This window comes from Pseudocercospora fijiensis, assembly GCF_000340215.1.
Source record: "Pseudocercospora fijiensis CIRAD86 unplaced genomic scaffold MYCFIscaffold_1, whole genome shotgun sequence".
In the NCBI taxonomy this organism is placed as follows: domain Eukaryota; kingdom Fungi; phylum Ascomycota; class Dothideomycetes; order Mycosphaerellales; family Mycosphaerellaceae; genus Pseudocercospora; species Pseudocercospora fijiensis.
In genome coordinates, this window is record NW_006921532.1 from 9,323,712 (window position 1) to 9,345,624 (window position 21,913).

General features: G+C 52.5%; 8 protein-coding genes across 8 annotated transcripts; 1 reads left to right on the forward strand and 7 right to left on the reverse strand.

The window, feature by feature from the left end:
• Window positions 1-503: 503 nt before the first annotated feature.
• On the reverse strand, window positions 504-1,668 carry MYCFIDRAFT_149799 (G-protein coupled receptor alpha subunit; the record flags this gene model as incomplete). Its single annotated transcript, XM_007923736.1, has 2 exons — window positions 504-690; window positions 743-1,668. The coding sequence occupies 2 exons, from the start codon at window positions 1,666-1,668 to the stop codon at window positions 555-557; spliced, it is 1,062 nt and encodes a 353-aa protein (XP_007921927.1). The 3' UTR covers window positions 504-554.
• Window positions 1,669-1,738: 70 nt separating this feature from the next.
• Window positions 1,739-5,373, forward strand: MYCFIDRAFT_206265 (uncharacterized protein; the record flags this gene model as incomplete). Its single annotated transcript, XM_007923737.1, has 17 exons — window positions 1,739-1,753; window positions 1,790-1,887; window positions 1,915-2,016; window positions 2,054-2,117; window positions 2,156-2,210; window positions 2,236-2,281; window positions 2,326-2,383; window positions 2,413-2,588; window positions 2,621-2,803; window positions 2,839-2,926; window positions 2,983-3,154; window positions 3,181-3,203; window positions 3,236-3,402; window positions 3,451-3,468; window positions 3,497-3,631; window positions 3,707-4,611; window positions 4,654-5,373. The coding sequence occupies 17 exons, from the start codon at window positions 1,739-1,741 to the stop codon at window positions 4,860-4,862; spliced, it is 2,514 nt and encodes an 837-aa protein (XP_007921928.1). The 3' UTR covers window positions 4,863-5,373.
• MYCFIDRAFT_213566 (uncharacterized protein) lies at window positions 4,581-7,700 on the reverse strand. The gene has a single exon (XM_007923738.1). It carries the CDS (start codon window positions 7,497-7,499, stop codon window positions 4,980-4,982), a length of 2,520 nt encoding a protein of 839 aa, XP_007921929.1. The 5' UTR covers window positions 7,500-7,700; the 3' UTR covers window positions 4,581-4,979.
• Window positions 7,701-8,664: 964 nt separating this feature from the next.
• On the reverse strand, window positions 8,665-9,552 carry MYCFIDRAFT_210020 (uncharacterized protein). The gene is made up of 2 exons (XM_007923739.1): window positions 9,256-9,552; window positions 8,665-9,189 (listed from the first exon to the last, which is right to left on the reverse strand). Exon 2 carries the CDS (start codon window positions 9,018-9,020, stop codon window positions 8,775-8,777), a length of 246 nt encoding a protein of 81 aa, XP_007921930.1. The 5' UTR covers window positions 9,021-9,189; window positions 9,256-9,552; the 3' UTR covers window positions 8,665-8,774.
• A 254-nt stretch (window positions 9,553-9,806) lies between these two features.
• On the reverse strand, window positions 9,807-11,798 carry MYCFIDRAFT_185585 (uncharacterized protein; the record flags this gene model as incomplete). Its single annotated transcript, XM_007923740.1, has 5 exons — window positions 9,807-10,242; window positions 10,299-10,470; window positions 10,527-10,709; window positions 10,932-11,510; window positions 11,564-11,798. The coding sequence occupies 5 exons, from the start codon at window positions 11,796-11,798 to the stop codon at window positions 9,807-9,809; spliced, it is 1,605 nt and encodes a 534-aa protein (XP_007921931.1).
• Window positions 11,799-12,400: 602 nt separating this feature from the next.
• MYCFIDRAFT_98236 (uncharacterized protein) lies at window positions 12,401-13,925 on the reverse strand (the record flags this gene model as incomplete). Its single annotated transcript, XM_007923741.1, has 4 exons — window positions 12,401-12,970; window positions 13,021-13,247; window positions 13,296-13,553; window positions 13,613-13,925. Coding segments are annotated over 4 exons (1,368 nt in total), but the record flags the coding sequence as incomplete, so codon positions are not given.
• A 678-nt stretch (window positions 13,926-14,603) lies between these two features.
• On the reverse strand, window positions 14,604-15,200 carry MYCFIDRAFT_111815 (uncharacterized protein; the record flags this gene model as incomplete). Its single annotated transcript, XM_007923742.1, has 1 exon — window positions 14,604-15,200. A coding segment is annotated over one exon (597 nt), but the record flags the coding sequence as incomplete, so codon positions are not given.
• A 223-nt stretch (window positions 15,201-15,423) lies between these two features.
• MYCFIDRAFT_210021 (uncharacterized protein) lies at window positions 15,424-18,407 on the reverse strand. The gene has a single exon (XM_007923743.1). It carries the CDS (start codon window positions 17,600-17,602, stop codon window positions 15,986-15,988), a length of 1,617 nt encoding a protein of 538 aa, XP_007921934.1. The 5' UTR covers window positions 17,603-18,407; the 3' UTR covers window positions 15,424-15,985.
• Window positions 18,408-21,913: the final 3,506 nt, after the last annotated feature.

The window sequence follows — 21,913 nt, forward strand, 5'->3', positions numbered from 1 at the left end:
GCGCTCAACATCTGTTTCAGTTGACCATTGAAGCTGACTGAGTGGTCACGTTTGAAGAGGAATAATAGGGTATTTGATCTTGATACATTCTCTCAAAGGACGAGCAACAAAAGATACCAGTCGAAGATTCCTTCCTGCCCATTCGTCTCACCGCCATCGCCACCGTAGAAGTCACACCGTCCCGTGCTGCTGAAGAAAGCCGATTCGTCGACTTTCACATAATTCTAATAGAGGGGTCGATGCCGGAGCCAAAAGACTCGGAAGCATAGACAAAACAGAGGTCCAGCCAGGTGCTTGTGGTATTGATTGCTGTATTGTAACATGCGCCTCGCAAACGCCAAATCCAGTGGTATCCATAACCTCGCCCGCGCTTTTGAGCCATGCCTTCGAACTGCCAACATTGACACAGCTCGCGGCATGGTCGTCGTCAAAATAAGACCGTGTCATGCGTGCTGTTGCGGCCCACTCCCACACCTGATATTGCTACACAGCGTGCATTCCCAAGAGCTCGGTGTGTATGGTCATGCATAGCCTGGGTCGTTTTGCACCTTGGCTTATATTAAACCGCACATGCGCAAGTTCTCCTGGATGATGATGTCGTTTACTGCGGCCATGACGAATCGTATTTGCATGGTGTCTGTAGCGCAGGTGAAGTGGGTGTAGATCTGCTTGGTCGGGTGTTGATTGAGCCTGGGAGTGGTTAGTTCATCTGCATGTCTGCTAGCAGTCTATCGAGACTTACGATACGAATCGGTTCAGAATATAATCGCAAGCGGCACCGTAGTCCTGGCCGCCTTCATAGTCGGGGAAGTAGTTCTTCATCGGCGAGACTGGCAGCTTCTCCTTGAAGCGGTCAATCTTGTTCAAGAACAGAATGATGCTGGTCTTTGTGAACCATCTGCTGTTGCAGATAGAGTCGAACAATGTGAGCGCCTCTTGCATGCGGTTCACGGTCTCGTCTTCGAAGAGAAGCTGGTCGTATTCCGAGATTGCAACCAAGAACAGAATGGTAGTCACGTTCTCGAAGCAATGTATCCACTTCTTTCGCTCGGATCGCTGACCGCCGACGTCAAACATCCGGTAGGTCAAATCGCCAATGATAAATGTGGTTTCCGTGATGCCCGTTGTCTTGACACGCGATCGTAGTACGTCCTGATCTGATGGAATGTACGTGGGCGAAGCAATCGTATCAATCGAGTCGAAGTAGTATTTGGCAGAGTCGTTGAGCTGGTACTCTCGACTCCTTTGAAAGGCGGCCTGCACGCCGACATCTGCCCATAGCGTCTTGATGGCTTGTCCAACCTCGGGAGGAAGGACATCTCCCTCAATCTGCGCGGGCTGCATGAAAATGGTCTGGACATGGTACTCGGCGCGCTGATCATCGAGCGGAAGCTCCAGACTCTCCATGGCTTCCAGAATGACGCGCATTGACTGCACAGTGTTGGAAAAGATTATCTCCCTGAAGCTCTCGCGCTCATCTCTTGAATATCCGCCCTCGTGGATGAGCTTCATCTGCTTGAGGATTGTCGACTTTCCCGATTCACCAGCACCCAACAACAGCATCTTGATCTCGTTTCGCAGGTTCATTTTGTCCCGCTTCAGCTGGTTTTCGATCTCTTCATTTCGCTGCTTGCCCTCCTTGGACTCTGAACTCTGCCCGCAACCCATCCTGACGGTCGTATGCGCGGCTAGTGCGCGCGATTAATGTGAGAAAGGATAAGTGTTTAGAGCCGGTCGGATGCCGATGTGGTTGGTTTACCGGTAAGTTTCGGGAGACGTGGTATTAAAGAGAGCGAACGTCAAGGGCCGAGCGTTTGCGCTGCAGCCAATTGTCAGTGTCGGAACGGTATGGTATGCAGATGAGCCCGAAATGGATGGTGAATGCACGTGTGAGGATGTTGTTTGCCGCTGAAGTGCGACGGGTGCGGCACCGTTTGTGAAGCGGACGCGAACGCGGACGCGGACGATTGTTCGACTGTCGCGATGGTGGAAAGGAGTGGCAATTGGGCGTGGTCCGTGGGAACAGGACTTTGTAATTGGCGATGCGCGTTAGCCAGACAGCAGCTCGTCCGGCAGCAGGAAGAGCGGAGCTGTCTCGGCTGGAAGCCTCGAGCGAGGTGTGCAGAGTAGAGCAGTCAGAATGCCACTCACCTAGGGATTGAACGCTGGCGTGAAGGGCGTTCGCAGTCGCCTGCGTGCAGAACTCAATTGTGGGCGTGGTGTTGCGCTCCTCAGGCTCTGTTGCTCCTGAGATGGAAGGGTGGCGCCGAGCAGGGAAATGGTGGCAGGGGGTACCGTAGCGGAACAAGCGAGCAGGACGGCGAGGGTCGGTCACGCTCTTGGCGCCGGGCGAGGTTTGCTGGCGACGTCGAGAGCCGCAACAGTGGCGGAGGAAGCAGAGAGTGCGGTGAGAAAGGCAGCAAGGTGTGTGGTGTCAATGTGGTGTGTGGTTTGCGCTGCTTGCCTTGCCTTGCCTGGCTGGCCTTGCCTTGCCTTGCCTTGCCTTGCCTTTGCGCTGCACTCGCAACTCACTACTACTCACACTGCGCTGCAAAAGAGCGGGCGCGGGCGACGGGTGAGCAGGGAAAGTGATTGGTAAAAGGCGTCGGACAGTGGAAAGCTGGGTAGAGTTCTCGGGACGGCGTTTTAGCGTCGAAAGTGATCATCTACTTTCGACCTTATTTCCTGCCCCCAGCCAACTTCAGAGCCAATCAATTGCGAATGCGATGCCGTTCCTTCAAACTGCCGACCTGCAGACCGATGGAAGAGTGGGCGATGGCGCTGATGAAGAGACGGGACAGCGGTGGTAGGGGAGGGGATGCGCAACACAGTGATGAGATGGAGATGCTGCACTGCAGATGGCGGCGTGGGAGAAGCTGAAGAGCAGGCTCACAAGACACCAGCCAGACAGCCAGGCCGGGTGCAGGTGCAGCAGGCCGCGTAGTATCAACGTAAATAGTGCGAGTTATGAAGACATGCAAGCAGCAGCAGCCTGGTCCAACGTCCACCACCACCACCACCACCAGCCGCTCTAGCCGGGTTGGTCTTGTGAAACGGGCAAGCGAAGGACTGCGCAACGCGACGCACCTCATCGACAGACAGATGCAGACGCAGATGCAGACGCAGCCCGCTCCGGTCCAGCCTAGCTGGTTCAGTGCATTGCGTCGCATGCTGCTACAGTGCCACTCTCTCACAACTTGGAAGTGAAGTACTTCGAGTACAGTGCCAGTGCCAGTGCAGTGCCAGCCCTGTAAACATGCCGTCCCGACCCGAGCAGAACCAGAACCAGAACCAGAACCAGACAACACGAACAACCATTATTATTATGATTGACCTCAGAGGCTCAGACAGAGCCGGCACAGTAACCACTAGTCTCTACGGTGACGGGGTATCGGCTCAAGAGTCAAGACAGCGTTGGCCTAGAGATTTATGCATGCATGCAAGCACCAGCCGAACCGAAGTAGTATTGTGGGTTTACAGCCCCTGAGAAATGGAGGTTGTGTACATCGTATATTATACTGGTGTACACCTATGGATATACATCGGGTATACCCGAATACCAGGATATCCGAGCAATATTAAGCAGCTTGGCGGGATGTAGGCGGGATATCAGCGTATCCGATAACTCCGCGTGGTATATATACAAAGAGCTCGCCTTAAAGGGTCGTATATATAGTGTATTACAGAGCGTGTACACCATCCACAGGTTGGTGGACCACATCACTAAACCGAAGCCACTTGCAGACACACACGCCCCTGATTTGCTCGCCAGTCTCAGGCCTAGAACGAATGCGGACTCTCATCTGAACACAGCAGCAGCAGCTCGTATCCTCCCAGCCTCCAAGTCTGATCAGCGACCCCGACCTCAAGTCCCTTCTTTTTATATGCAGGAAGTACAGCACATAATAGACGCGGTTCATCAGCCGGGTCAACAATGCTGTACGGTAACTAGTAACTACTGTACTTGTGACAAGAACGGCAAGCAAGATGATGTCCTTCCTTCCTTCCTTCCCCCTTGGCGGGGCGGGCGGGCGGGCGTCCAACTTGATATCAAGCTCAGCGTTAGCGTCTTCTTAAATCCTTCCATGCTGCATTCTCGAAATTGCGTAGATCGGGAAGTCCCGACGGCTTTCGTCCCACCAGTTCTCTGCCACTGCATCGCTGTCCACCAAACCACGCCTGGCATCTCTGCAGGGGCGGGGGCGGGGGCGGAGGAGGAGGAGTCGATCTCACATTATTCTCATCTCATCTCATCTCATCATCACCACGGAAAAGAGCAGCCGACATTCAATGGACGTCCTTCGCGCATAAATTACCTCCGTCACCATCTCTGTCCTACTGATACCCATATTCTTCTGCAAGGATCGTACAGTACACATCCTATCCCGAGTGGCTTGGTTGGCCGGCATAATGCGCTGGCAGACGTAGTACCAACCCAGCTCTGTATGACTCGCTCAAGACAAGAGTCGGAGCATGTCAGGTACATGCATGAACCCTTTCGTGTGACGCCTTGCATTCGTCATGATCACCACTGCGTTCTTCAGCATCATCGAGAACAGTGTGACATGATTGTTCAGCTTCAGCTTTTGACAGTCTTAGGCTCTCCATGCTGTTCATCTAGATACATTACGAACATGCTTCTAGCCAATTAAGCCTTCAGCTCTCGACACCTTTGTCGCGCTGCAATAATACCTTACATCTTCTGTACAAACAAGAACGTAAGTGGGTATCAACATTCTTCCCAAAATCTCCCAAATAGAGATTGCAGTCGACCGCGCCAGATACATCCCAAAAATATTCTGATCCTCGCTATGCAGAAAGTGTGGCTGAAATGCCAGAGAGCGCTCGGAATGCGGCAGTAGAAATAATTGTTTAGTAGCGATAGTCAGGCCATGTAAGTCGTTAGGCATAGCTCGCGGTCGCATCGGGGGGCGTGTCCAATGGCATTGTGATTATGTTTGCCAGTAATTAGCAGTCTTTCAAGCCATTATCGGGTTGATTAATCTCGTCGTGCGCCTTTCTGCGAGCATATCTCGGCGTCCAGGAGGTTGCAGCGATCCGCCAGGCCCGCCTCTGCGTGCTTGAGCGCGCATAGCAGCAAGAGCGTGCCGTTCGCAGAACACCTTGCCAGTGATCTCGAAGTAATCGTCAGATAGCACTGTGCGACACTCCCAGCATGTGAAGCAGCGGGGATGGAACTTCTTGTCCACGTTGCCAAATCTGCTCGAGCTGGTCGTTTCCAGGTACTGGCCTTCAATGCCTCTGTGGCAGCCGTGGCACAGAGATCCGTTCTTCTCATGATAATCATGCTCGCAGTAGGGCTCGTTGTCGATGACATAAAAGTCAGCAGTGACGAAAGGCTTTGTGCACGACTTGCATACGAAGCAAGCCTTATGCCATCTTCCCGTCAGACGACCATCGGCCGCTTTGACCGATTTCCCTTCAATGAGCTGCCCGCATCCTCGACACATTGCCTTCGCATTGGTGGGTCGTCGCCGTGCTGTCCGTGGCCTTGACGCCTGTCCTGGAACAGGTGGAAGTCTGGGGGCGCTCGGAGACTGCGTCCTAGAACTTGCGGTCTTCACGCTAGGCGCGGCGTAGTCGGGCCCAGCGCTGCTTGTGGGAGAGGCAGAGCGGGCCACACCCGATCTTGCCATCCTGCTAGTCGCACTTGTTGCTTCCGCATGTTTCGAAACGGACAACGCAGCGGGTGCTCGAACCTCCGACTGCACCGACAAGTGTTCGTGATCGCTTGAGCCTTTCCTGTTGGATGTCGTATCAATCGCTGGGCCCCATGGCTCGTAGGTGGCCCATTGACTTGTAGGGCCCGCTCGAGACTGGAGCGCTGGATCCATGGGCGACTCGAGCGGCTGCCTCCGAGGCATGCCGAATGGCTTCTGCGGCGTTTCCTTCGGGATAATCGGTTTCGCCAATGCTCGAGGAGGTGAGGACTGCTTTGGAAGCTCAGCGCGCTCTCCTGGACTCTGCTGATTGCGAACGTGTAGGGCCAGTACCCGTGCACCATCAATCTTGTCTGCATCGTTTTCGTACGTATCGAAAGCCTCTACGCTAGTTTTCGAACTACCAGGAGGACTGGGCCCATTGCTGCTGTGGTTGCTTTTGGTGTCGCAGCCCGAGCGTGTTGTCGAAGCTAGGGAGGATGCAGACTCTGTTGGAGTGTGATTACCACTCTTTTGATGTTGTGCTACAGGTTTCGGTACAGGCGGTGCGTCTCGCATTCGATAGTCCATGCGTGTACCAGCTCGGCTATCTGTCCTCACCGGAAGCTGAGAGGGTGTAATTGCTGATAGGAGGTTAGGTTCGCTCCTGGCCTTGGACAAAGTCTGTGAGTCGGGCCGCTCGTGGCTCATTTGTGCGAGTGGATATGAGTGATCTCGTCCGAATTCAGCTTCATCCCTTCGCACAGCCAGCGGGAGCACTGAATCAGGTTCAGCGCTGAATTGATCGAGGAACGATGGTGATAATATCTCGTCATCTGGTCTATTAGGACGTAGTGGAGGAGCCTTTCTGGCAGCTTCACTCGGTTCTCGAGGGACTCTATTGCTTTGAGGCGTCGAGGGTCGTCCTCTTGATCGCGACCTGTTCGACTGTGCTGTAGCAGGTCGGGCTAGAGGCTCTACCGCAGGAGCACTTGGTCTTCGACCGCTTGACGGCAATGGACTGGATGCATTTGAGTCTCCAGTGCCTTGCCTCCTAGTGCCAGCGAATGGCCCGCTCTTCAATGTGTTCAGCTTCTGCAACACATTCTCACTTGCACTCGCATTTGCACTCTTAGGTTCCAGGTTGAATGGCTCTTCTTCGGCACCCAAGTTCCGATCGAACCGAGATGTCCCTCTCGACGGAGCCCGGTCACTTCCGGTGGGTGTTCGTCTTCCCTGACTAGTCGGCGGCCTTGAAGGAGGAGGGTTCATTGATGGCCATGGCGGGAATGCGCAGTCAAGATTTGCTGATAGCTCAGGACTCGGTGGCCGAGGATCGTATAGTCGTGGCATAGGACTAGTCGCACTCCTCTGATATCCAGGCTTGGCACTTCGCATACTCGTTCCCGGCGAATCAGGCGATTCCAGGCCTGTCGGTCGGGGTGCAAGGTAAGTTCTATTTGCGGCATCCGGGTTGATTTTTGGCAAGGCTATCCGTGATGCTTTCGAGGGTCCGTTTTGATTGGAGGACGGTGTTGGAGTCCTTGTTCGCGATTGAGGGACGGCAGGCTCGCTATTACTCTGCTGTAGAGGCAGCGGTGTCATAGAAGGCCCATTGCCGCTTGCATTGAGCTGCCTTAGAGTAAAAGGATTGCTCATATTAGGCGTGTGACTTCTGGTCGTGAGAGGCGCTGGCATCTCTCCTCTGCAGACATGATCTCCCATGGCCGCTATTGCGATTTCGTCCCCACATGTTGAGCATTTGATCGTTGGTAGAAAGGAGACTGGCCGTACTCCGTCTAATGTAGCCAGCGACATGTCTGCCGTTCGATAAAGCATCCAATGCGGAAGTGATAGTTCTGACTCGCGCGCCTCTTATCGTTGTATCATTGCTCCCCGGCGACTCAAGTATATAATCGATCAATCGATGCGTCAACGTCCAGCGTCTCGTTGCGGGCGGTGCTTCGAAGCGATGGATAAGGCTCTGGCTAGCTGTGGTCACTGCAGGCAGGCAGGGTCTGGTATGTGGAAAGAGTGTGGGGAGGACGGAGTAGCATGCGCGCGCAAGCAGTGGAAGACAGAAGTGCAAGTGTGGCACAGGCGTTCGAGACGTTGCGTCGGCGATCGTGCAAGAGCCTCGAGCAAGGTTTGAAACAGTCCAAACAGACACAAAGGTCTAAGTGCTGATAGCAGAAGCGAAAGGTGCCTAATGGGGTCGACGAGCAGGGAGCTCCCAACGGACTACAAGCGTCAGCGGGCCTCTAGCGCTGGTGGGTAGTTGTGATAGCCATCGAGCCAGGCTCAGCCAGCGCTTCCCACGGCTCGTTGTTTAATGAGGCTGATCCAAGCGTCGAGCAAGGGGCACACGTGAAGTCGGCCGCGAGGGTGCTGCTGGACAACAAGAGACACTCCCGAAGATTGCGGCCTGGGCTCTGTCGCTGTTTCACCGCCGGGCGTGTTCAAGGTGGGCGCCTGTCATTCTGCGACGCCGACAACCTTGTGGCATGTCGGCGGCGGTGGCGCTCTGCCTGAGATGATGATGAGGTGAACATGTTCGTGATGCACGTGCGGGTGCGGATGCGGATGCACATGCGGATGCACATGCACATGCACATGCGGATGCACATGCACATGCACATGCGGATGCACATGCGGTGTGCGCGAGCATTCATAGAATACCGCCTCGGGTTCTGCCGGCCAGCAATTTGTTGTTGGGGCTGCGCTGCGCTGCGCTGCTTGGGGCAGAGGGGCGACGAATGTGCGGTGCACGTTGCCATGGCCGTCGCCGTCGCCGTCGCCGTCCTTTAGCCGCTGCCGTCCTGACGCGGACGCGGCCTGTGTGCGCTGACGCTCGAGCATCTGTGCTGTCACGGCTGTGCTGTGCTGTGCCTCTGCCCTCCTCGACCGTCGACCGTCGACCGCGACGCTTGGCGCCTGCGGAGATTTCGACATTCGCAGCGGCTGTAGCCGAATCATTGATCGCACATGAATGAGATTGAGCCTTCACCATCACCGTCATGACAATTACAATGATTACATCAGATGGAGATTATTGACGGCTTCCGTGCGGGCATGAACCCAACCAGGTGTCCTTGGCACATCGACCCGACATCATCACCAGTGCCCAATAATAATAATACATATCTGTGCACCGTCAGGGATCACGCCCTCGCCCTCCCAGCCCCAGCTCCACGCATGGGTGGCAACCATTGGCACTGCCAGATTGGTCCTTCGATAGTCCAGTCGGCATGCTTGCTTGCGAAATACAGCTTTCCCCATTCGGCGCAATAGATTCACTACACGTACAGTCAAGACCACAATGCCTGGTCTACCGCTAGTGTGCTCGCGAAGATACCCCATCACCAGGGTGGAGTAGAGAGAGATGTTCAATAATGATGCCTCCCTGAACACCGCCCTCTGGTTGCTGCAGAAGCTTCCATCATGGAGCCTCGGCTGCTCGTTCCCCCATACATATTATTCCAGCGATCTCAGCTCATCGCACGACGGTGTAACTGTGAACGTCTTCGGTCTTCTACCTGAGATCATCAGAACTACCGTACCGCCATGCTGCCATAACTATACGTCGAAAGCGTACCTTGACAGATAAGCTGGCCGGCGGCAATAAAATGCAAAAAACCACCCTGAACTTCTACTTCAAGGTTCGGCGGCTGCAAATTGTTTGGAAATGGCTTCAAACTTCTTGGCTTGCTAGCACGCATACCGGTGCTGAACACGGAACTCGGAGGCTGGAATTCCTCTTATTACGTAGACACGCACGGCCAATGATACTGATCAAGCGAGTGATATCTCGCATGGTCCAGGTCAAAGTGAATCGTTATTGTGCTTGTATGGCATGTGCAAGGTCACACATGATGCTTTCATCAGCGTTATGTGTCAATCGATGCACGATGATATGCACGAGTCAAGAGCGTAGACTTCGACATCCAAGCGCCAGGGCCAGGGCATGGTGTCATCGATCTCGCATTCTTCATCCTGAGACGAAACACATGAGAGATTCTCAAACAGCAATGTGATGAAAAGAGATATATCTGGGTATTCGTAATTCCTAGGGCAGCTCCATCGTACTTGCGACTTTCAGCCATCTCGTTCGTCCTTCGTTCACCTTCGTTTGCCTGCAACAATTATTCACCTTCTCTGCTGCGCATTGAGCACTCGCGCCAGGCCCCTTAAAGCATCCATCTGACCAACACCCTTGTCGGAAGCGCGGTGCCTCTGCCTCTCCCTTTGGTCAAGAACGTGCGCAGCATCTCCCAACGATTTATCTGCAACTCGTTCCGCAGTATCCCGCGTCGTCTTGAGCGCATGAATGCCATGCACAAACCTATCCACCGCAAATTCGATATCGTTCGAGATTGTTCTGAGACGTTCCTGAATCGCTGCAGGGTCTGTCGCCGATGCACCTGGAGCGGATTGTAATTGCTCAAAGATCGCTCTTTGCGGACTGTCAAGGTGTCCTGGGTGAACCGATGATGGTCCATCTTCGGATTGTTCTTCGTGCTGCAGATTGACCGCTGCTGCAGACTTTACCAGCTCATCCCACTCGGCCCGTTCGCTCTTTAATCTGTGTCGGGACATGGTCAGCGAGCATCCTAATCTGGCTAAGCACTTCCGATTTACCTTTCGAGCTCTCTTTCAAGCTCTTCTGCCTTCGTTGCATTTGCAATATTACGAGGATTCGGCTTCTTCCTTAGTGGGAGCTGAGGAGGCACTGACTCGTCCCGTGAGAACCAATCGCTGAGCATTCCATTGTTGACAAGATCCTGGGACAGCTCCTCTTGTATCACGCGTGCTGCATTTTGTCAGCTTCGAAGAACGACATTCGATACAGTATATTGTTGCACTCACCAGCTTGAAGAGCTTGGAACTCCTGATTCGCGGTAGGAGCACTCTGAGCAGGCGGAGTGGGTTTCGGCGGTAAAAGTCGTATCCCACACCATCCAAGGAGACACCGCATGCGTCTTGGCTCCGTGAGATCCGCAGAAATATGTTTGAAAAACTCAGACGAAGGCACTTCGCTATGCGGCATTGCTGTTGCGCGAACATTTTGGTCAGCGGCTTGTTCTTGTACTGCTTGGTCACCACATTGTCGCTGAGGCGATGACGCAGGATCGCTGTCCGGTGAAGGATAGGCGCCTTGAGGAGACTTCTCAGATGACCGAAACTGATTTTCCGCAAGAGTCGAAGTTTCTGACACCTCTGCGAGCAAAGGTGTCAGGTAAGAAGTATCACATAGGAAAGAATCCGGCTTACCATGACCACGTCCCTCGTCAATCACGCTACTCGCTCGCTTGCCTCGCAAACCAGCGCTGCTCCGCCTGCCATTCTCGCCACTGCCCTTTCGCATTTCTTTATTCCGTCGCTGTACTGGAGTGTCGGCAAAAGGGAGCATGATGCGCATCACCTTTGCCTCTTCGCCTCCATCATTACCAGCCTTCCGATTCTTCTCGATCGTGAGTGGCCTACCACGAGCTGGACTGGCCTGTCGTTCTGCATTGGCATGCGATTTGGCGTGAGATGCGCGGTGGGGTGAAGGCTGCGTCGCTGCATGCTCCTCCGCCTCATTTGATAGCCGCTTGCTACGACGCACTGGCTTCTCCTTCTCCCCAAGTTCAGGCGTGGTCGGTAGACGCTTTCGAGTCTTCTTCTGAGCTGTTTTGGGTACTGGCTCGTCTGCTACGGGCTCTGGTGCAGGTGGTTCGGCCGGCGCTGCTGTAGTCTCCTCAGCAGACTTGTCCGCGGATATTTGTTTCTGGTCAGAGTTCGTCGCGTCTTTCTTTCGCCGGCTCCCTTTCCTTGCAAATTTGAAATCGTCCGCCTCATCTGTGTATTCTAGAATCAAAAGTCAGCATCCCCCGTCGCAGCATATCTGTGCCAAACCCTACCTTTCCGTTTCTTCTTAGACGCTGTCTTATTTTGATCGCCATCCTGCTGTTTCGTGTTCACCGAGGTTGTCGTCGTTGACGCGCCATTGACCTTTGCCTTCTTGGTTGGTGGCTCATTTTCTGCGCCTTCATTGCTGTTGCCCTCCCCGGACAGCCGCGCGCTGCGTCTTTTCTGCGATACGCTTCCGTTCATTCCAACAACTTCCAATGGCGACCTTGTCAAGACGACTGACATATCTTGTGCTCGCAAAACTCATGCGCCTTCCGATTCCAATCGCGTCGGGGATCGCGTGCGCGCCGGCTGGTCAGTGTCGAAGCTATCGCGGCGCATACATATAGCGCCAGCAGTATGCGAATGCTCGCTATTCGGCGCGTGAGTCCGGAATCTGGCGCGTGAGTCCGGAATCTGGCGCGTGGTAAAGATGTTGTCGGTGTGTCCGTGCGATTCCAATGTTGACGTGCCGTGGTCGACGCTCAGCTTGTTGTTTTGGGGGGTTTCCTCGGCTAACTTTCCGTTTTCAGATTTTTGCTCGAGCTAGGACTGGTGTATACATACATCTCTGGACTGCTGGATCCGAGTGCATCGAATTCCGATATTCGGAAGTGGAATTGCGGACATACATCACCTGAGCGCTTTCAAACAGCTATATTGAATATCTGCCCGCAGCAAGATCTCTCTGAAATAGCAAAAGCTACACCTGAAGTAGCCACCTTTTCCCCACAGACATGCTCCCACTCTCATCGTATCTTGACAACATCTCCTCCTGAGAGTTATCAGCTTCGAACTCCCAGGACACAAATTCTGCCTCCAGCTATGCTTTCATCCCCGGTCCATCCAAACAGAATCGTGATGCGACAGAACAACATTCGGTCCGCGAGATATTTCAGCTCGTCGTGTTGCATCGCCAGTAGGTCTTCTGGGCCTCGGCCAAGAAGCTCACGCCAGGCTTGATCGGAGAAGAGCAGCTTGCCACCGTCAATGACAGCAGTCTCGTCGATCACCTGCCCAAGTATACGTGGGTTGAGCCGAAGCGAGACTTGTTTCTCGCATCCTTTGCAAGCTGCGGAAAGAGCATTCGCGTGGATTGGTATGGTACAGCACTCGCCACTGAGTAGCATCTGTCGCTTCCAGTACTGTAGGAGCTTCACTTCCATGATGAGCAGACTCATGTAGCCTTGAAATGTCTCTCCGGGAGCACACCGTGCGAATTCATCAAGACTGGCAGTGGTGAATAAGCAGCGGATGGGGCCACTCTCGATAGTCTCAATGTCGAACACGCCCTCTGGAAATGCTGGATTGATGGCTTCTCTGCTTCGCTGTCGCGCTGACCAGCGACGCAACCAATCTGCATCAGGGATTACTGGGTCAACGTCCACGATGGTGGCAGACGTAAGGTTGAAGTAAGTCTGTGAATTGTCAGCTTTCAAGCTCACTTCAGGGCAGGTCCATGACATACTGAGCGTCCAATTTTCCAGCCTGGTGACTGAAGTAGTAGTACTGTGTGGCCAGCTTTCCATCCGTCTGTCGCCAATTGTTGTCTTGTGTCGTGGTTGCCGAACTCTTCGTTGTGATTAGATGCTGGCGATGATGCGACTGTGCCCCAGAGACCAAGCGTAGCTTCGGCAGTATCGTCATGAACCTGGAGCGTTACATTCTCGGTGACGCTCTCATCGCGGCGAGTCACTGGATATATTCAGTGATTGTTTTTGATCGGGTGTTCTATCAGCTCACCTTTCCTCTTCGCACCGACACTCTTGACCACAACGAGGATTCTGGCGTCAATCACATCGTAGCCTCCATCAATGAAGCTCTGGAGCGTCATGAGATTGTTGAGTGGCATTCCTTCGGTATAGCCCAAAGGATTTCGGTATCTTCCATCATCACTATTCTGATGTACGAAGATGTGACAGTTGCGATCCCGCTCAGGGAAGAGGGATGCGAAGAGTGGTGCACTTGCACTTGACAAAGATCCATTCTCGCCATTGCTGACTGCATCAATGCATCAGTACAATCCGATATCCCTAAAGCTCGTTGGGCAAGTGGCTCACCATGGTTCGTCCAGATGGACACCAATGAGCCCAGGCGGACACACGGTATGCGAGAAGCGTACCACAGCCTGACTGTAATAGCACCTGCACCATCTTTGACTACAAGTTTGAGACAACCTTTAGCAGAGCGTGGGCTCTTGGGTGCATTTGCCACGTCAAAGATATTGGCAACTCTACCCATGAACGTGACAGCGTTGGGACCTGGCGTCAAATCGCTGATCTCGTAGTCGGCATATTCGAACTCCGGATGCCATGCCTCCGCAGGCTTTGGCTGCAGTGCTTGTTGCAGTTCTTCCTCTGTGAAACCATCGCCAATCGGCGTACTGGAGCGGGTCGTGGAAGATTTGACTGGCGAAGTAGTAGGCGTTAGGTAGGCCTGGATGGAGGCATTTTTACCGCCCGATCGACCCATGATGAGCGGAACCAGCGCGAAGAACAACCACAGACAACGGAAAGAGACAAATTGGAGGAGGGAATTGATCAGCGGAAATGGGAGTGTGGAAGTCGCGTCGCGCTTTCTTCTTTTCGACCTACCAAAGTTGGCAAGGCAAGAGCGTGACTGTGTCCTCCACCTCTCTTCCATCACAGGCAGCTCAACCTTGCCTTTCCTACTCGTTGTTCATCCTATACGGCTGGGCGAGCAATTCCGTGTTCAAGCACAGCGGCCTTGACTCGTCTCCATCGGCACGACATGATGGCTAGACGGCCTCGCCGGCTGTATAACTTGCCAGCTCAAACAACAAGCCGTGTTTGCCTCCAAAGCTGTAGTAGCGGCCATATCACCTCCGCAGATTTCTTGTTGAGCTGAGCTCACGTCCCAGTTGCAATGAAAATGGCATTTTCCAATATATTGTGTCCCAGCTCATGTCTTCTCCCGCCATGCATTTGCTTTCCTGGCCTGCGCTTCCAGCGTCTCCCTCAGCCATGGTGTGCCAGCTTTGTCGCCGTTCGTCATGCCGACATCCTCGCTCACAGGCGCGATTGCTGCAGCACACGCTTGTTGACTGGCATCCATAACCGCTTCCCAAGTACCAATATCAAAGATACCAGACGACTCGTCAAGAAGCTGTTCACCGTGCTGATTGAACGCTGTGGCATGTATGCTCCTGCTTCCCAAGACCTCTTTCTCGCTTGGATCAACAACAACCTTGCCACTGTCAGTGACGACAGCTAGCACCGCGCTGGTAGTCGTTGCAAGAGGTACACCGCCATCGATCGCCGCAGTAAGCGAAGCGTTGATTAAGGCGGGCAGGATCGCAATATCGCCAGTCGTTTTCCTAAACTGGGTTTGTGGTTGATTGCTGACTTGCACTGTGAACTGAAACAGTGTTCGAGGGTGGAGATGTACGAGGAGGATCGACCTGAGAACCTTTTGCATGATGCCTTCTAGCCATCTTTCTCGTGGCCCGCCGACCCCAGAGGACGGTCGAAAGTTGACTTCAATGGCGGCTTCTTCGGGGAGCTCGTCACGGCGCTGTACTTCAACAGGGCCATTGACGCCTGCAATAATCGTGTACAGGCCGTCTGAAAAGACGGAAGAGCCGTCGGCTCGCGATAATGGGTGCTGCAAGAGCTCCGGACCCATGGTGTAATGGTAGTGTGATGTACGAAGTTTAAAAGTTCGAGTTCACGATCGTGATTGACGCCGAGCAATCTCCGGCCAGAATCTGCATAGAGAGGCTACATGTGATAAGGGATGCCAAATTGCTGCTCTTACATTTTGTAATGCTGAATCTCACATTTTCGAAGTCAAGAGGAATAGTGCAATCGTAATGAATGGCACAGATACGAAGAGAGACGGAGAACGTCGACATGGGTATGATACTTTTCATTTCCAATTCCTTCTGTGCTATCCAGGTCAAGTACCAAAAACTGCCGTCATTTCAACTGACTATCCTTCTCAGGCTCAATAGTCGGCGCCGTTGAAGCGGCAACGGTACATCTTGCCTTTCGGCAGTACCGAGCTTGAATACAATCTCATTCCCGATCAAGGACCAGAAAGAAGGGCAACGTCAAGTTCCTGACGTGGCTACAGAAATAAAGTATGTTGCAAGAATGAGTGTGTAATTTGGTTTGTTCCAGTCGTAAGCGGCCGTAATCAGAGCAAATCTGCGATCCTCGCAGGGAGGAGAAATATGCTCGCATGATGAAGATGTTTTCACAGAGAACAGCTTCAGAGCACGGGCACTCGCGCAGCGGTCAACGTGCCGAGAGCTGTGCTGAAAATAATTTGTGAAAAAATACCACCGAATCCAATCCATCCCTTCGCTGTCCAAGTGCATTGAGCAATCCAAGGTCCCCGAAGAATCGTACAAAGCGTGATGTCCAACCAAGAAAGTCGTGAGCCGAGTGAGTGTCAAGAAGACTTCCAATCTACACGATGTGGCTTCTGCGCTTCTCAGCCGCGTTGAGCACACCCAACATCATCTTCTTGCGCTCACCGCCGCCAGATCCCGGAGCCGCTGGAGTAGGCGGGTTCTTGTAAATGCCCATGTCTTCACCCTCACTGCTGGAGGCTGAGCTCAAGCCGAAGTATCCATCAGCAGAGCCTCGGCTACTACGCTTCTCCTTCATCTCGGAACCGATCGGGCTCATCTTCGCAGCTTGAAAGTCGTACTCAGCCTCGCTAACAGGGCTCCCTCCGGGAGATCGCGAAGCTCCGCGACGAACCGTGCCGGCCTTCATAAGACTATCCAGAGCCCGACGGCGTTGACGAGTGGCGAAATTCTTGCTGCCTTCGTGCAGACTCGTGGGAGCGGCAGAGAGCTCTTCAAATGGCGGGGGACCTCGGGGCTGGCGCGTTGGATGTTCGCCGGCGCGGGCGGCGCCAGGACCGAACGTGCCAGTCATTGGAGTAGGTGGGATCACGCTGCGCTGAGAGCCGAACGTGGCGGCGCTCGAGGTCTTTGGTCCATCTGCAATGTTCGAGAAGGAACTGATCGATAGGGAAGAGGACTTTTTATGGCCTTGACCACGACGGAATGCATTGGCGGATGGCGGTGGAAGCGGCTCCACGGCGTCGACAGCGGAAGGAGGAGACGGGGCTTTCTTGGGTGGAGTAAAGGACCGACCGCCATAAGGCGTGGAGCGCTCAGTGGCCGGTGGTGTAAAGTTGTTGAATCTATCAGCGGATGGCTCAACATTGGTCGGGGAGAAAGGATTCATCTGAGCCTGTTGAACTGGGGAGGCGATCTGCTGGGCCTGCTGCTGATAATTTTGATCGACCGCGTACGTGTAGCCTTGGGTGGCTGGATTGTAAACAAGATAGACGCCTGGTTGTCCTGGAACCTCAATTGGAGATTGAATCTGCTGCGGTTGCTGCGGCTGAACGTAGAAATTTTGCGTGGTGAGCGGGGTCATCTGGCCCTGGTGGAAAGATGCACGGCCGTTCATGCTCATGTTCTGAGTTGCAGCAGTGATGCTCGCCAGCTGCTGCTGGAGCTGCTGCTGGCGCTGGGCCAGGTAGAGACTATGCAACTGCATCTGCTGCAGGACCTGAGGATCAACATCCTCAGCCTGCTCATACACTGAAGGCGGAGCTAGAACTTGTTCTGGGAGCGAGTACATCTGGCGGCCAGCGTTCGAGGCATACTGGGATGGCAGATCGAAGCTGGCTGCGGAAGCAGTCTGTGGAAGGCGTTGCCCGTATCCATTGTAAGTCTGCTCCGCCCACTTGGGGCCACCCAGACCAGACATGGAGTAGTGGGTCTGATGGTAAGGAGCCGAGGCTGGAGCTCCAGGAGCTTTTGGCTGGGTCCTAAGTCCTGCAAGCAGGTGCGATCGACTGGTCCGAGGAGTAGGGTCATCGACAGTAGGATTCTCGTTGATAGGGGCCACTTTGGGAGGCAGCGCCACGCTCAGCCTCTTGTTGTTGAGACGCGACCGGGCGCCAAAGCCGGAAGAAGCTGGTGGGAGACCGAGGCCATTTGGGAAGCCGTTATTTTGGTTGTTGTAAGTCATTTGAGCAAGACCGCCTGCGTCAATGCTCATAGTTTGTATCGTTAAATCCTGATAATGCGTGAAGACCGGAAAGTTTCGAGCCGTGCTGATGTCAAGAAGAGCTGCAGTGGAAGATGTATTTCGCAGCTGGCGAAAGAGAAATCGTTCACAAGTAGCAGATTAGGCAGACGCTGGCGGGAGGCTTCGTGTCGAGGAAAGCCAGATTAGGCCGGTGTCTCAAAGCACACGGCGTGATGTAAGGTACAAATTACAAGATTACAAAGAGATGTTGCTCTTTCAAGGTGGTCGAGCCAGCTGCGGCGACAATGGGCAGGCCTTTGTCGAAAAATGCCGCCGGAAGATGAGAGTGCAGAAGTGGCGGTTATGATCAAGAGTCGCTGACGTCGCTCTGCCGTTTCCCAGACAAGAAGTGGTGTGTACAGAATGGCGATGCAGGCGTGGCAGAAGAGGGTGCCAAGGGATGGGATGGATAGGTCGGGGGTCGCGTGAATCTGGCGCCTGGCAGAGGGTCTGACACGATGCTGTTGAAAACGGACAAGCAGGCGTGACTGACGCTGTTCGTGCGGGCGGAGATGCGTGCCGAGAGGTTGTCGGGAGGGTATGTATGTATGTGGTGGGCGGTGCGGCGGTGCGGCGGTGCGGCGGAGTGGTGATGGTATGGATTAGGAGCTGCCTGATTGCGACGGAGGCTCGTGTCGGCCGGCAAGCTGGAAGCGAATCGGGCAATGGATGTTGATGCGGCGAAAGAGCAAGAGCACAATATCGACTGCGACGGAGGGACGGGCCAGGCAAAGAAGGAACGATGGGCGCGACGGTGTGGTTATGGTGAAGAACGCGGCAAGGCAAGGCAAGCTAACGAACTGCACTGCGAGAGCGAGGAGGAGCGTCCGTCTCCTTTTTCTCGCTGGCAGGCGCGCACGGACGAGGCGCCGTGCTGGCCAGTCACATCCCCTGTCGCCATGCTGCCGCTCTAGCTTCCCGCGCTCCGCCATCCCTGCATCCAATTGCTGGCTCCAGACGCGATCGATGTTCACGGAGCATGCGCGCTATTCTCTCATCAGCATGTCGGTGTCGATGGCTTTCCCACCTTGTGACTACTGTGTATGCGTAGCACCTCTGCCTGCACGCCCACACTGCAGCAGTGGCAGTGGCAGTGGCAGTGGCAGTGGCAGCAGCTAGAGACAGTGTTGCTCTGGCGGCAGACTCCGGGAAAATCGTGTCCGGTACATGCCATGCCGTTGTTTCACTTCGCTGGAACAGAGACCCACCAATGCACCATCTTCTCGCGTCCAGCCCTGTCGACCTGGGACCAGCGTAGCGAGTCGACTAGCTAGTAGCTACAGACCACTTCACGGCCGGGCGGCGCTTACGCTGAACATTTTTCGCACACAGCGCTTTCAGGGCACATGTGGCCTAGACAGTTTCACAGCATGCACGATCGCACGCATTGCCGTGAATCGCGAAGTCCGTTGCGGCGTTTGGGTGTCTGTATTCTGGCAACGCTTGGCAGCGCACGTACCTCCGGAAGTACGCGGTTCCCACAAAATGACGCAAAACCCACGTTATAGCAACATATTGCTGGGAACCGAGTAAGATGCTAGCAACGCTAGCAACGCTGGCAATACCTCGCTAGCAATACCTCGCCGTCGCTAGCAATAGCGATAGATAAAGCTAAAGTATTAGTAAGCTATTAATAGTATAGTAAAATAGAGGTATTGTTATCGCGCTCTTTAATTAGCTATCTATCTACCTTACTATCGGTGTCGCTACTATCGCACTCGCTCTACCTACTCTTCTAAGACCTCTTTATTTATTACCTATTATAGTAGTATCTTATATCGCTTTATAGCGCCTATCTATAGATTATAGTATAGCTTAAACTATCTATTCTACTATTATATGTCTGCGTTTAGCGGCGGTCGGATTAGTATGTTTTATAGAAGGTTCTTAGTCTAACTAAGGTCGCTATCGGCGGCGGCGGCGGTAGTAGTAGTTAAATAGTATAAACAGCTTAGCGTAGTAGGTACAAAAAGTATAGAAGGTAGCATTTCCGCTAGGTAGCGAGTTAGTAAGTAGTCGCTCTCGCTATTACCGCTATACTATACGTTATTACCGCCGGCGGTAGATTAGAAGTTATTTAATACGCGCGTAGTATATTAAGTCGGAAAGAAAGGTTATAATAAGAACGATAGCAGCGGCGGCGCCTATTAACTAAGCCGTGTCTTACTAATATAAGTCGCGTCTTCTAGATTAGCTATTATACTAAGGACCTAGTTATCGATATTGTCGTTGTCGCTATCGTCGCTATCTACTATATTGTTATTAATAAAGTTGTCGCGAGTCTAGTTAATTTAATATTAGAAGTCGTTATCTAACTTTACCTTCTCGAGCTACTAGTCTATTAATAGTTAGTAGATCGCCTCGCTAACAACCTTCGAATAGTACTTATAGAGATACTAAATATAGTCGTTATAGTCCTTCTTTAAGAGGTTGTTTATTAACTAAGTAGCTATTATAAAGGTAGGTATAGGCATAGGCTAGGTAGGAGGCCCTAGCCTCCTATAGTATATACTTCTCTAAGCCTAGATAGACTTAGAATAATAATCTACTTTATAATATACGATATATAACAAAATAGTAGCTTTGCTTCGAGTACTAGCGTAAAATACGTACTAACTGTCTCTAAACGGACTATCCGAACTACGGTTTACTATTCCCCTCTCTAAGGCGAAAGTCCTTCGCGCCGAAGGAGAGTCCTAACGAACTACTCTAATACTACTTTCCGTACTATTAAACGCCGTAGCTATACTATAAGAAAGAGGCTGTAATTTAGTACGAAAATATACGAGACCTACTAGCGAATCGGTACGGAAATTAACGATAGACCTAGCCTAGCGCCGCGGCGCGCTTTACGCTCCCTCTATTAATACCCTTACTTGCTAAGGGTAGGAACGACATTTCGGGTTAGTAGGAGCTAGGTACCTAACCCTCCTAACTTCCTCTTTTTAGGTACAAGGATATAGAAGGTTCCGATTACTCTTACGGCAGCTACTACGTCTATACCTACGGTTAATATTAAGACAGTGCCCTATTCCGTCTCTTAGCGAACAACATCTACGTCTTAATATAGGAGCTTATAGTATTAAAGGACTAGGAATCTCCGAACGAGCCGCCGCCTATAGCCTAGGAGGATTGCACTCTTTCCGAATTAAAGGAAGATAGATACTACCTAGTTTATATAGCATATATACTATTAGCCTTCTCGAAACTAAGGCAGTACCTAAATAAGCTATTCGAGAAGGATCTTAGGTATAGAGTTATCGCTATTACCGAGTAGTACGAGGATCCGGAGGAGGCTAAACCTCTACGTCGCCTAAGGTTATAGTCCCGTATTCTAGATACGGACAAAGACGCGACTCCTAAACCTTAGATACGCGCTAAGATTATTAGTTCGTAGGTTAACGACAACTCCCTATCGCTTTCCGCTATACGACAAGTATATCGTCTAACTTCGCACTAGTCGGATAGCCTATATTTCGCTTAGTAGCTAGTAGAACACCTTAAGTCTACTAACGAGAATCCGGCTGTAGGCAAGAATTAGCTACGTCGCTATAAGGTTTATATCCCTCTACGACTAGAGAAGTAGGGCGTCCGTCGCTTAATTAAGAACGAGAACTTAGGCTAAGCTAAGCCTAATAGACGTAGGGAGTCTTTTAAAATTAACCCGCTAACGGGTAACGTTTTTAAGAATTTCGGTATCTTTTGTAAAGACGACCCGCCTCCTAAGCCTTACGAGAGCTTATTAATCTCGGTATCTAGCAGTTCGATACTTAGCTAAAGTTAGCTCGCTACCGGATTCCTAGCTAGAGGGAGAAGATATATCGGGTAAGTAGGTTTTAGGATCTATAGCACTAGCGAACGGTATAGCCGGCGCTAAATAGCGAGATAAAATTAGATAAATAAAGTCCTAGGTAGCTTAGCAGCTAGCCGAGCAACGTACTAAGGTAGATAATAATCGAGCTACGGATCGTATACGTCTATAGAGGGCACTAGACGAGCAGCGCGAGGCTTACGAGATCGAGATATAGGCCTAAATCTAATAAGCGTTTAACGAAGGCCGTAAGGAGGCTATAAGAGCTAAGAATAAGAGTAGAGATAAGGGTATAGAAGCTAGTAGAGCACTACCTCCGATAGCCTTAGAATAGCGCTATACTATCGATACGAATAGTATCTCTAAATTGTTCCTTACCGACGAATAGCGACGTCGAAGGAGGAATACTAAGTCTACTAGGCACTTTAACGACGAGGTTACCGCTAATAACAACGCTACTACTAATACTA